General features: G+C 49.8%; 1 protein-coding gene across 1 annotated transcript in view; it reads left to right on the forward strand.

Annotated features, from left to right (window-relative positions):
• LOC144950521 (putative E3 ubiquitin-protein ligase MGRN1) overlaps positions 1-9106 on the forward strand; it is a 63235-nt gene extending 54129 nt beyond the window's left edge. Inside the window, exons 16-18 of the mRNA XM_078880659.1 lie at positions 2764-2797; positions 6203-6304; positions 8383-9106. Coding sequence (XP_078736785.1) covers positions 2764-2797; positions 6203-6304; positions 8383-8528 — 282 coding nt within the window. The 3' untranslated portion in view covers positions 8529-9106. The remainder of the gene's footprint in view (positions 1-2763; positions 2798-6202; positions 6305-8382) is intronic.
• Positions 9107-15284: the final 6178 nt, after the last annotated feature.

A 15284-nucleotide genomic window follows, 5' to 3' on the forward strand; every position in this document is an offset into this window, starting at 1 on the left:
AGCGCCTGAATGAAAGACAGCGTCTGAATGAAAGACAGCGTCTGAATGAAAGACAGCGTCTGAATGAAAGACGGCGTCTGAATGAAAGACGGCGTCTGAATGAAAGACAGCGTCTGAATGAAAGAGACAGCGTCTGAATGAAAGACAGCGTCTGAATGAAAGACAGCGTCTGAATGAAAGACAGCGTCTGAATGAAAGACAGAGTCTGAATGAAAGACAGCGTCTGAATGAAAGACAGCGTCTGAATGAAAGACAGCGTCTGAATGAAAGAGACAGCGTCTGAATGAAAGACAGCGTCTGAATGAAAGACGGCGTCTGAATGAAAGACGGCGTCTGAATGAAAGACGGCGTCTGAATGAAAGACAGCGTCTGAATGAAAGACGGCGTCTGAATGAAAGACGGCGTCTGAATGAAAGACGGCGTCTGAATGAAAGACAGCGTCTGAATGAAAGACAGCGTCTGAATGAAAGACAGCGTCTGAATGAAAGACGGCGTCTGAATGAAAGAGACAGCGTCTGAATGAAAGACAGCGTCTGAATGAAAGACAGCGTCTGAATGAAAGACAGCGTCTGAATGAAAGACAGCGTCTGAATGAAAGACAGCGTCTGAATGAAAGACAGCGTCTGAATGAAAGACAGCGTCTGAATGAAAGACGGCGTCTGAATGAAAGACGGCGTCTGAATGAAAGAGACAGCGTCTGAATGAAAGACAGCGTCTGAATGAAAGACAGCGTCTGAATGAAAGAGACAGCGTCTGAATGAAAGACGGCGTCTGAATGAAAGAGACAGCGTCTGAATGAAAGACAGCGTCTGAATGAAAGACAGCGTCTGAATGAAAGACAGCGTCTGAATGAAAGACAGCGTCTGAATGAAAGACGGCGTCTGAATGAAAGACGGCGTCTGAATGAAAGACAGCGTCTGAATGAAAGACAGCGTCTGAATGAAAGACAGCGTCTGAATGAAAGACAGCGTCTGAATGAAAGACGGCGTCTGAATGAAAGACAGAGTCTGAATGAAAGACAGCGTCTGAATGAAAGAGACGGCGTCTGAATGAAAGACAGCGTCTGAATGAAAGACAGCGTCTGAATGAAAGACGGCGTCTGAATGAAAGACGGCGTCTGAATGAAAGACAGCGTCTGAATGAAAGACGGCGTCTGAATGAAAGACGGCGTCTGAATGAAAGACAGCGTCTGAATGAAAGACAGCGTCTGAATGAAAGACAGCGTCTGAATGAAAGACAGCGTCTGAATGAAAGACAGCGTCTGAATGAAAGACAGCGTCTGAATGAAAGACGGTGTCTGAATGAAAGACAGCGTCTGAATGAAAGACAGCGTCTGAATGAAAGACGGCGTCTGAATGAAAGACAGCGTCTGAATGAAAGACGGCGTCTGAATGAAAGACAGCGTCTGAATGAAAGACGGCGTCTGAATGAAAGACGGCGTCTGAATGAAAGACAGCGTCTGAATGAAAGACGGCGTCTGAATGAAAGACGGCGTCTGAATGAAAGACGGCGTCTGAATGAAAGACGGCGTCTGAATGAAAGACGGAGTCTGAATGAAAGACGGCGTCTGAATGAAAGACGGCGTCTGAATGAAAGACGGCGTCTGAATGAAAGACAGCGTCTGAATGCAAGACGGCGTCTGAATGAAAGACAGCGTCTGAATGAAAGACAGCGTCTGAATGAAAGAGACAGCGTCTGAATGAAAGACAGCGTCTGAATGAAAGACAGCGTCTGAATGAAAGAGACAGCGTCTGAATGAAAGACAGCGTCTGAATGAAAGACAGCGTCTGAATGAAAGACAGCGTCTGAATGAAAGAGACAGCGTCTGAATGAAAGACAGCGTCTGAATGAAAGACAGCGTCTGAATGAAAGACAGCGTCTGAATGAAAGACAGCGTCTGAATGAAAGACGGCGTCTGAATGAAAGACAGCGTCTGAATGAAAGACAGCGTCTGAATGAAAGACAGAGTCTGAATGAAAGACAGCGTCTGAATGCAAGACAGAGTCTGAATGAAAGACAGCGTCTGAATGAAAGACAGCGTCTGAATGAAAGACAGCGTCTGAATGAAAGACAGCGTCTGAATGAAAGACGGCGTCTGAATGAAAGACGGCGTCTGAATGAAAGACAGCGTCTGAATGAAAGACAGCGTCTGAATGAAAGACAGCGTCTGAATGAAAGACGGCGTCTGAATGAAAGACGGCGTCTGAATGAAAGACAGCGTCTGAATGAAAGACAGCGTCTGAATGAACACCACCAAGCTTGGCAGCGTACATTTAAGCTGGGTTGGAGGGCGAAGGGCGCCTTGACAAAGGAATTTGCATATCAAGAGGAATTTCGCATATTTATGGGAAATGAAGATATGGGATTAGTCACTACTTGTGGAATGCGTAGGAGGTGGGGGGTGGTTCTCAAAGTCATATTATGCCCGTGCATTATATAGGATCCTTGAAACTGATATTTTTGTTTGCATTTTGACCACAACTATTGCGGTTAACGCACACGCACGATTCCTCGTAAAAAGGTTTCAATTTTGGTGCCAGAAAAAAGTGTAAAAAGCCCCCGTTTTTATATTTTGCCACTTGCAAAGAGTGGCAGGTCTAACGACGGATGTAAATTACCGTCACGGTGTTTTCCCGTCGGTCCGTGACCCGCGGAATTGTTTCCATTTTCCGAGCCGATCGCGTTGCCACCACCGCCGCCCCCCCCGTCGTCATGTGACCCCGGGTTCCGTGTCCCCCCCCGCCCCCCTCTCCAACTCCGCAGGGGAACGTTGTGGAAGTGGACTCGAGCGTTGAGGGTGAGTGGCGATCCCTGGATCCCACCCCGTGTGTGTGTGTGTGTGTGTCTCTGTCTCCGCTGCACCGCCCCTGGCACCGCGTCGCGCGGGTGACCTTCCAGATGGGCATCTCCGCGTTTCGCGACCCCCGCAGAGTCGGCGGGTCGCAATTCCACATTGTTACGGCGAGGGAAGAGGGGTGTGGGACGAGTTTCTCCGTGGGTCAACAGCAGAGGTCGCAACCGGGTACCTGATACCCGTACCCTACCCGATACCCGGCTACCCGTACCGGGTATGGGTACGGGTACCCGTTTGCGACCCTGGTGCGGCCGGGTACGGGTACGGGTAGGCCGTGAGTCACTGGTGAGTCACCGTTTGTCACTCATTTCCCAACGTCTTGTCTCTTCTCACAATTCAAGTGCATAGAATCAACCCACCCGCGCCTGCAACATGGCTTCATCCCACAGGTCGCAATCGGGTACCCGATACCCAGGTACAGCCGGGTACGGGTACGGGTAAGGAATCAAAACCCCGATTTAAAGCTTTCGTGACTGCAGGGATTCATCTTCTTGGTTCTTTCGGTAAAGTCACGTAGAATGGAAATAATAAAATAAAAAAATAAAGCATAATAAAATAATTCTCACGACGTTTCGGCCACAACGCAAGCAGCCGTCCTCAGGTGTTCTTAAGAACAGGTCTGTCGAGAAGACAGAGTCTGAAAGCTTCAGACGCTGTCTTCTCGACAGACCTGTTCTTCTTAATAATTCTCACGACGTTTTGGCCACAACGCAAGCAGCCGTCCTCAGGTGTTCTTCACCTGAGGACGGCTGCTTGCGTGTTATGGCCGAAACGTCGTGAGAATTATTTTATTATGTTTTATTTTGATCATTTTATTATTTCCCTTCTACGTGACTTTACCGAAAGAACCAAGAAGATGAATCAAAACCCGTTTGCGACCTCTGGTCAACAGCTGTTGCTGAGGTGCTCGGCACAACTGGAGCCACCGACACCTCGGCTGAATCTCGCCAAGGGGCCGAAACCCATCGTCACGCAAACTCCTCCGGCCATCGTCACGGTGGATTTTTGGCCGGCCATCGAACCAAGGCGGGGGGGGTCTCCGCATCGCGCGGCGCTTTCAGACGCGCCTCTGCGGCCGTCTGGAACGCTCTTCCTTACGATGTTAGGAAGCCACCGGAGCTCATCAAAATTGATTTCTTTCGAAATAATTTTTGTGTTTAGTTTGTCGTCCACAAAGACAAAGATCCCCCGTATAGTCTTAACAGACTGCAGGGGCAAGTGCTGTTAAGCGAGCAGCACCGATGAAGGCCGGCACGGCACACGAGGGGGTTGGGTGGCCAGCACCACGCCCGGCCGCCTTTGTCTCCCCAGTGGCGATGTTTACACATCGCGCCAGGTACTCATCTTGAGGCTGAGTCGACCTAGGGGAGGCCCAGGACCGGTTCAGATCATCGTCACCACCGGTGTTGGCCGTGAGCGGGAATCGAACTCGGGTCGCCGGGTTCGTAGCGCTCACCGCTACAGTACGTACATAACACCTGTAAGTGTCGATTTAAAGCTTTCATGACTGTAGGGATTCATCGTCTTGGTTCTTTCGGTAAAGTCACGTAGAAGGGAAATAATAAAATAATAAAATAAAACATTATAAAATAATTCTCACGATTTCAAGCTTTCGTGACTGCAGGGATTCATCGTCTTGGTTCTTTCGGTAAAGTCACGTAGAAGGGAAATAATAAAATAATAACATATTATTTTATTATGTTATTATGCTTTTACTTTTATTATTTTATTATTTCCCTTCTACGTGACTTTACCGAAAGAACCAAGAAGACCTGTACGTGTGTTGAACTTCTTATCGCACCGCACGTAGCCAAACGTGCTCATCGGAGGTGCGGGGGATGGACAACACAAACTAAACGCGCGCAAAGCAGTTCTCAACAAATGGGTTTTCAATTTAGGATCTACCGCACAACGTGTCGGTAATCCGTCGAATTGGCGTTTGCTCTGTACCAGTTTAAAGGGTAAAAACCTATCACTATATTTTGCCACTGGTAAAGGAGATGTCTCATAGTGTAAACGCTTACCCTGAGCTCTCAATACTCTGATAGTGCGCTGTTTTTGAGTTGTGCGCCTTTTGGCGTCATCTGGTCCAACACCAATGGAGACTAGGCTCTAAGAAAAGCTGTCTCGGGTGTGGACCAATCTACTTCAAGGACAGTGCATATCATTATCATCATCATCAGAGTTGTTTCTTTTTGTTTGCATTTGACTGCTTGTGTTGTGGTTATTGCAAACATGATGCCTTATATAAAGGTGTCAGTTTTTGTACCAGTTTAAAGGGTAAAAACCTACTACTATATTGGCGTTTGCTGTTGCGGGTGGTGACGTATCCCTCGAAACTTCAGGCGTTGTCAAATTGATTTTGGTGAACCGGGAGTGAGAACTGATTAGCAAGAGTGACCTGGGCGTGTGTGCTGCGTGCATGCTTGTGGTCGCGTTTGTGTTTGCGCCGGGTGGCTAAAGCACAGCAAGTTGGCACAGTAGGGGGGCACAGGTGGTGCATCAGCCAGTCGTATCGGTCATCTCGGTCAGTCGACCCGTGGCACCTGCTGGGTCTGCCCCGTGACCTCCTGCCAGCGGGCGTTCGACACTTCACGTGGTAGCCTCAAGGTGGACATGGCCTGGCACAAGCGTCGTGGTGACGTCACCGCCACTTAGTGGCGAATGGCGGTTGTTGTTGTTGTATCTGTCGGTGTGTGTCTGTGTTTGTGTGTCTGTGTGGGGAGCGGTGGTGTAGCGGTTAGCGCGCTGCGCGTTGAACCTGGCGACCCGGGTTCGATTCCCGCTCACGGCTAACACCAGTGACGATTGTCTGAACCGGTCCTGGGCCTCCTCTAGGTCGACTCAGCCTTAAACGAGTACCCGGTGCGGTGTGTAAACATCGCCACTGGGGAGACAAAGGCGGTCGGGCGTGGTGCTGGCCACCCACCCCCTCGTGTACCGTTCCGGCCTTCATAGGTGCTCGCTAACAGCACTTGCCCCCACAGTCTGTTAAGGCTACACGGGGGATCTTTGTCTTTGTGTGTGTGTGGGGAGCGGTGGTGTAGCGGTTAACGCTCTGCGCTACGGAACCTCGGAGACCCGAGGTCAATCCCCCCCCCGCTCACGCTCAATAGCAGCGGAGAATGTTTGGACCGGCCCCAGGGCCTCCCTTAGGTTGCCTCAGCCTCGAACGAGTCCCTGGTGCGGTGTGTAAAACATCAGCACTGGGGAGACAAAGGCGGCCGGGCCTGGTGCTGGTCAACCCACCCCCTCGTGTGCCATGCTGTTGTTCCCGCTGCTCGCGAACAGCACTTGCCCCAACGGTCTGTTAAGGCTACACGGGGGACCTTTGTCTTTTATGAGCAGTGCTGCTGGAGGCGGGAGGTGGAAGCGCCGGGCTCTACGAGGTGGACAACGAGTCGCCCGGACTGCGGGCGGAGCTGGTGGACAACGTCGCTTGCCTGCCAGGTGCGTGTGAGGCAGTTGTCACACGCATCCGACACACCACGACAACAACAACAGCAGCAACAACAACAACAACAACCGCCGGTCACCGCTAAGTGGCGGTGGTGTCACACGCAACCGACACACCACGACAACAACAACAACAACAACCGCCGTTCACCGCTAAGTGGCGGTGGTGTCACACGCAACCGACACACCACGACAACAACAACAACAACAACCGCCGTTCACCGCTAAGTGGCGGTGGTGTCACACGCAACCGACACACAACAACAACAGCAACAACAGCAACAACAACAACAACCGCCGGTCACCGCTAAGTGGCGGTGGTGTCACAACGGCGCTGATGTCGTGCGCTTTAAAACGATGAAACTTTTTATTACACGCTTTCAATTAACTCGCTCTGTCTGTTGTCGTTGTATCCTCAAATCTTGCAACTCAATTTTCACCCACTTCCCAATGTTGGTATCGACTGCAAACTTGGTATACTTATGTCATACTGATGACAATACTATATTCTATCATTAAAACTTTTTTTTTTTAACAATCCTCTTTACGTGTTATGTTTCGGCTTGGGTCTAATCGTCCACGCTCAACTGACGTTGGCTGTAATTGGCCACGGTCCCTTACGTCGTGGCAAGCTTCGGGGCCACTTCCTGGAGTCGTGGAGTTCTTCCATTACCAGCACATTTCATAAAAGCGTGTTTTTAAAAAAGCTTTTTTTTTATTTTTTTATTTTACTTCACCAAGCGTAAGGCCCCCAAATGAACTGCGACCGCCCCTGGCTTATCACGACACGATCGCTCAACGAAGTTGCCTTCTCATCGTCATCGCGTGGAGACTTAGATCGGCGGCCAAATATGCGTGACATTGATTCTAAATGCGGAGGGGGGTAAAAACCGGAGGACTTGGAGAAAAATCCACGCGGCAACGGGCTGCAATCGTCAGGGCCGGGATGGAACCCGCGACCTCCTGTACACCAGGCGGGAGGAGGTCACGGGACGCACCCAGCAGGTACCATGGGTTCACTTGAATCAGAATCTGTGTTCGGACTGCAGGAATCCCATGAGCTAGAAAGCTCCTTCTCACAGATGTCCAGTCGGCGTGGCAAATGCACCACCTGTGGTCTCCGCAGAGCAGCACTAGCCGTGCATGTTTCTCCAACACCAACACCAACACAACCGCCATTCGCCACCGTGCCAGGCCAGGTGCGCCATGAGGCTACGTGAAGTGTCGAAGGCTCGCTGACGGGAGGTCACGGGACAGACGCAGATGCCATGGGTTGGCTGACTGAGATGACTGGCAGATGCACCAGCTGGTACACCGCCTACTGTGCCAACTTGCTGTGCTTTAGCCACCCGGCGCTCCGCTCGTTGTTGTGAGCGTCGCTCCTCCGCCCTCCGTTGTTGTTGGAGGGCGACTGCCTCCAACTGCCCAGTAGCGTCCTTCACGAGCCTCCTCCACAGAGGCCGATCTTGACACCGCTGGTACCGGTCATCGGCAAGTCCACTCAGCTCCACGTCCTCCTGTACCACGTCACTCCATCTCGTCTCCAGCCCGTGCCGTGCCCGTTTAGCCCCGCCTATTCGGGCCAAACAGAAACTGCTTGGGCATGCGGTGGCTATGCATGCGGGCTACATGACCCAGCCAATGCAGCCTCGCCTGCCGGAGGAGCTCGCTGATGGGAATGTTTCCATATCTCTCAAGAATTTGTGAGCTTCTCGCACAATCCAGCCTGGTCAAACCCAGGATGGATCGTAGGCAGGCCAGCCTGAATGTTTCTAACCGGCGAAGATGCTCCATTGGAGATGGCTCCACGTTTCTCCGACACACACAAAGTCAAAGATCCCCCATAATGCCCTAACCAGGTGATGCATCTATCAGTCATCTGAGTCAGCAACCCATGGCACCCGAGTCTGTCCCGTCACCTCCTGCCAGCGGCGAGCATTCCGCACGTCACGTGATGTCCTCCAAGTGCACCTAGCCTGGCACGAGCACTGCGGTGACGTCACTTCGTGGCTACTGCCACCTGTCGTTGTTGTTGCTGTTGACGATGTTGTTGTTGTTGTTGTGTCTCTCAGGGTCTCTGCTTTGCCCGGAGCACATGGAGGGAGCGGTGGCGGTGGCGATGGTGGCAGTGGCCGGAGTCCCCATTACCAGCGCCCCCCTGTCGGCCTGCGGCGACGGAGAGTCTGGGCCACTCCTCACCGGGCCCATGGCTGTCTGAGCCACAACGGGGTCACGCGGGGGTCACACGGGGTCACACGGGGTCACACGGGGGTTACACGGGGGTCACGCGGGGGTTACGCGGGGTCACGCGGGGTCACACGGGGGTCACACGGTAGCTAAAATTAAAAGGAAACTTCGTTTTATTTTAACTGGGAAGGACCCCGCTGAGCTATAAAACTCAGAAGCGACCTGGCCACACACGGTAGCTCAACGGAGTGGCTTATCGCACGGACATTTGTAGCAGCCAAATGCACGAAACGCACGGCGATTCTAAATGTGAAGGGAAAAAAACTGGAGGACCCGGGGAGAGAGAAAGACGCAAACTCCAAATATACAGCAGCAGACATCGTCAGGGTCGGGATCGAACCCACGACCTCCTGCACACCAGGCGAGGTAGTCAACATCTCCTAGCCACCGTGATGATGATACGAGAGAGAGACACGCAAACTCCAAATATACAGCAGCAGCAGCAGACGTCAGGGTCGGGATCGAACCCACGACCTCCTGCACACCAGGCGAGGTAGTTAACATCTCCTAGCCACCGTGGCACCCCCCATTATCACCCGCTGGGGGGGGAATGGGGGGTCAGCAACCACTACACTCACCACTACACTCACCACTACACTCACCACTACTACACTCACCACTACACTCACCACTACTACACTCACCACTACACTCACCACCACTACACTCACCACTACACTCACCACTACTACACTCACCACTACACTCACCACCACTACACTCACCACTACACTCACCACTACTACACTCACCACTACTACACTCACCACTACTACACTCACCACTACACTCACGACCACTACACTCACCACTACACTCACCACTACTACACTCACCACTACACTCACCACTACACTCACCACTACACTCACCACTACTACACTCACCACTACTACACTCACCACTACTACACTCACCACTACACTCACGACCACTACACTCACCACTACACTCACCACTACACTCACCACTACTACACTCACCACTACACTCACCACCACTACACTCACCACCAGTACACTCACCACTACACTCACCACCACTACACTCACCACTACACTCACCACTACTACACTCACCACTACACTCACCACTACTACACTCACCACTACACTCACCACTAGTACACTCACCACTACACTCACCACCACTACACTCACCACTACACTCACCACTACTACACTCACCACTACACTCACCACTACTACACTCACCACTACACTCACCACTAGTACACTCACCACTACACTCACCACCACTACACTCACCACTACACTCACCACTACTACACTCACCACTACACTCACCACCACTACACTCACCACTACACTCACCACTACTACACTCACCACTACACTCACCACTACTACACTCACCACTACACTCACCACCACTACACTCACCACTACACTCACCACTACTACACTCACCACTACACTCACCACCACTACACTCACCACTACACTCACCACTACTACACTCACCACTACTACACTCACCACTACTACACTCACCACTACACTCACGACCACTACACTCACCACTACACTCACCACTACACTCACCACTACTACACTCACCACTACACTCACCACCACTACACTCACCACTAGTACACTCACCACTACACTCACCACCACTACACTCACCACTAGTACACTCACCACTACACTCACCACCACTACACTCACCACTAGTACACTCACCACTACACTCACCACCACTACACTCACCACCACTACACTCACCACTACACTCACCACCACTACACTCATCACTAGTACACTCACCACTACTACACTCACCACTACACTCACCACTACTACACTCACCACTACACTCACCACTAGTACACTCACCACTACACTCACCACCACTACACTCACCACTACACTCACCACTACTACACTCACCACTACACTCACCACTACTACACTCACCACTACACTCACCACTAGTACACTCACCACTACACTCACCACCACTACACTCACCACTACACTCACCACTACACTCACCACTACTACACTCACCACTACACTCACCACTACTACACTCACCACTACACTCACCACCACTACACTCACCACTACACTCACCACCACTACACTCACCACTACACTCACCACTACACTCACCACCACTACACTCACCACTACACTCACCACTACTACACTCACCACTACACTCACCACTAGTACACTCACCACCACTACACTCACCACTACACTCACCACTACTACACTCACCATTAGTACACTCACCACTACAATCACCACTAGTACACTCACCATTAGTACACTCACCACTACTACACTCACCACCACTACACTCACCACTAGTACACTCACCACTACACTCACCACTAGTACACTCACCACTAGTACACTCACCACTACACTCACCACTACTACACTCACCACTACTACACTCACCACCACTACACTCACCACTAGTACACTCACCACTACACTCACCACTAGTACACTCACCACTAGTACACTCACCACTACACTCACCACTACTACACTCACCACTACTACACTCACCACTAGTACACTCACCACCACTACACTCACCACTACACTCACCACTACTACACTCACCACCACTACACTCACCACTAGTACACTCACCACTACTACACTCACCACCACTACACTCACCACTAGTACACTCACCACTACACTCACCACTACTACACTCACCACTACTACACTCACCACTACACTCACCACTAGTACACTCACCACTACTACACTCACCACTAGTACACTCACCACTACACTCACCACCACTACACTCACCACTACACTCACCACTAGTACACTCACCACTACACTCACCACCACTACACTCACCACTACTACACTCACCATTAGTACACTCACCACTACTACACTCACCACTACACTCACCACCACTACACTCACCACTACACTCACCACTAGTACACTCACCACTACACTCACCACCACTACACTCACCACTACTACACTCACCACTACACTCACCACTACTACACTCACCACTAGTACACTCACCACTACACTCACCACTACACTCACCACCACTACACTCACCACTAGTACACTCACCACTACACTCACCACTAGTACACTCACCACTACACTCACCACTAGTACACTCACCACTACACTCACCACCACTACACTCACCACTACTACACTCACCATTAGTACACTCACCACTACTACACTCACTACTACACTCACCACTACACTCACCACTACTACACTCACCATTAGTACACTCACCACTACTACACTCACTACTACACTCACCACTAGTACACTCACCACTAGTACACTCACCACCACTACACTCACCACTAGTACACTCACCACCACTACACTCACCACTAGTACACTCACCATTAGTACACTCACCACTACTACACTCACTACTACACTCACCACTAGTACACTCACCACCACTACACTCACCACTAGTACACTCACCACTACACTCACCACTAGTACACTCACCACTACACTCACCACCACTACACTCACCGCCACTACACTCACCACTACACTCACTAGCACACTCACCACTACACTCACCACTAGCACACTCACCACTACATATCAGTGCCCTACCTCACTACACACCATTTCAGACCTCATTGCTCACAAACAAACAGATCAAACTAAATTTGCCCGTATTGAAACGGTTGTACGCCGTATAGAGCTGAACACTCAAATTCCCCTGTACAGGAATACGGACTTTGTGCTTAATCCGCATGTGTTGAGAGGCTGGTCATGCCGGATTATTTTAAACTTTCGCCCTCCCTTGCTGCACGCTTACCAAGCTGCTGCTGCTGCTGCTGTTGTTGTTGTTGTTGCAATTAACACTTAGCGAGGTGTCGGGCAGATCAAGGCTGCAGGCTTCCGATTCTCAGCACATCCACGTCTCCTGTGAGGTTAAGGTGGTGTCTGCGTGTGTCTCTGTGTCTCTGTGTGTCTGTGCGTGTGTGGGGGGAGTGGTGGTGTAGTGGTTAGCGCAACGATTCCCGCTCACGGCCAACACCGGTGGGTGACGATTATCTGAACCGGTCCTGGGCCTCCCCTAGGTCGACTCGGCCTCAAATGAGTACCTGGTGCGGTGTGTAGTAAACATCGCCACCGGGGAGACAAAGGCGGTCGGGTGTGGCGCGGGCCACCCACCCCCTCGTGTGTCGTGCCGGCCTTCATAGGTGTCGGCCTTCACAGGCGTCGGCCTTCACAGGTGCCGGCCTTCACAGGCGCTCACCCGCTAACAGCGCCGGCCACAACAGTATCGTCACACCGCTGCCACAACAGGGATCTTTGTGGGTTAGCGCGTCTGGCCTGACCAAGCACCGGCGATCATCTGGACCGTTCCCGGGGGCCCTCCACTAGGTGGACTCGGCCTCAAATGAGTCCCTCTGCGCGGCGTGTGGGAGCATCGCCGAAGGGCGAGGCAAAGACGGCCGTCCGTGATGTGTGTCCGTACCGGCGTTCATAGGTGCTGCTGGCTAACAGCACTTGCCCCAGCAAGTCTGTTCAAGAGCTACCTGGGGCAGGGCACGTAGCATTTGATGTTGTAGCGGGGACCTAAATAGTGAAAAAAACGAATATTAAAAGACATTTCTAACTTGCATAGTAAAGTAATTGTATTTTTTTCGTTTGCTGCACAGACAGACAATACGGCAAATCGGTAACCTTGAACGCCCGGTCGTGCGTACAAGTTGAAGGGCGGTGTAGTACTATAGTAACAGAGCAAGTGCAGAATCACTGAAATATGAATTTATAGCTTGAAAGCGTTTCGCGGGGCCCTTGAAAGTGCGGGGCCCGTAGCTATTACATGTGTAGCTACTACTACTACACGTGCAGCTACTACTACACATGTAGTAGTAGCTGCTACATGTGTAGTAGCTACTACACATGTAGTAGTAGCTGCTACTACTATACTACTACTACATGTGTAGTAGTAGCTACACGTGTAGCAGCTGCTACACATGTAGTAGCTACTACACATGTAGCAGCTGCTACATATGTACTATTACACATGTAGTAGCTACATATATAGCTATTACTACACGTGTAGCTACTACAAATGTAGATTTTTTTTTTCTGCTAGTATCATCCGGGGGGGTATTTGTGTGTTTGTGGGTGTGTTCAAACTTTGATGTTGTACTCTCATCCTTCACCTCTTTAAAAAAAAAAACTATATTATATTTATCACAACGTGTGCATCGGCGGGTGTTAGATTTTAACTTGTGTCAATCGGGTGGTGATGTGGATGTTGTTGTCACCGTGGCGGACTGTTGTAGCCGGTTTTGGGAGATTTAAAAAGTGTTGAAAAGACGAAACTCTATGCGAGAGAATATATATTTGGTGTAAGACGATGACGTGATCATGTTAACACCTTGAAGTAATGTTTGATGATTATAACTTCGCGTTTGTACCCATTTAAGTGTGTGCGTGTGTGTCATTGTTACGTATTCTTAGGTTTTTTCGGTAAAGTCACGTAGGTAAAACATCAAAATTAATATAAAATAAAATAAAGATCACGACGTTTCGGAGGCAACACAAGTCTCCGAAACGTCGTGATCTTTATTTTATTTTTTATTAATTTAGATGTTTTTACCTACGTGACTTTACCGAAAAAACCTAACAATATGAATCCTTGCAGTCACGAAAGCTTCAAATCTAGGGTCAGGGTTAGTTCATGTGGCTTCAAACAAACACACAGTAAACTCATCCTTTTGTATTATTGGTTATTTCAGTAAAGTCACGTAGATAGAAAACAAAAAATAAAAATAATGAAATAAAAATGTTAAGTAATAAAGAATAAAAAGAATACATTGAAAATAATAAAATAAAATTAAAACATTTTTTAAAAATAAATTGAAAATAATAAAAGCAACAAAAAAACACGACGTTTCGATCGCAATACAAGCGGTCTTCATCAGGCGGAGAAATGTTTTTATATTTTTTTGTTTTTGTTTTCTATCAACGTGACTTTACCGAAAAAACCTAAGAATACGAATCCTTGCAGTCACGAAAGCTTCAAATCTAGAATCATTGTTACGTATATGATGGTGGTGTTGGTGGTGGTATGGGGGAGCGGTGGTGCAGTGGTTAGGCTCACTTTCGATTCGATTTAGGGGACGTCCATAAATGACGTCACGCACCTAGGGGGGGCGGTCAGATTTTTGTGACGATGTGTGACGTCACATCAAAATGCGCAACTTTAATAAATAAATATAGACAACGCGTTCTGCTTAATTAAATAGACTTTTTTTAATAAATGTTTTCTCCTACAACATCAGAGTGCAGCGCCACATTAAATACGCACTACAATGACAATAGTTTAAAGCGATTTGAAGCATGTTTTATTTGGGGGGGGGGGGGGGGGCAGAGCTTTGTGACGTCATATTTGAGGGGGGGGTCTGAATTTTTGTGACGCCGTGTGACTGGGGTGGGGGGGGGGGGTCAAAAATCGTCCAAAATCGCGTGACGACCTCCTGCACACCAGGCGAGGTAGTTAACATCTCCTAGCCACCGTGATGATGATGAGAGAGAGAGAGACTCGCAAACTCCAAATAAACAGCAGCAGGCGTCAGGGTCGAGATCGAACCCACGACCTCCTGTACACCAGGCGAGGTAGTTAACATCTCCTAGCCACCGTGATGATGGTGAGAGAGAGAGAGACACACAAACTCAAATATACAGCAGCA

Source organism: Lampetra fluviatilis, chromosome 58 (genome assembly GCF_964198595.1).
Source record: "Lampetra fluviatilis chromosome 58, kcLamFluv1.1, whole genome shotgun sequence".
Lineage (NCBI taxonomy): Eukaryota > Metazoa > Chordata > Hyperoartia > Petromyzontiformes > Petromyzontidae > Lampetra > Lampetra fluviatilis.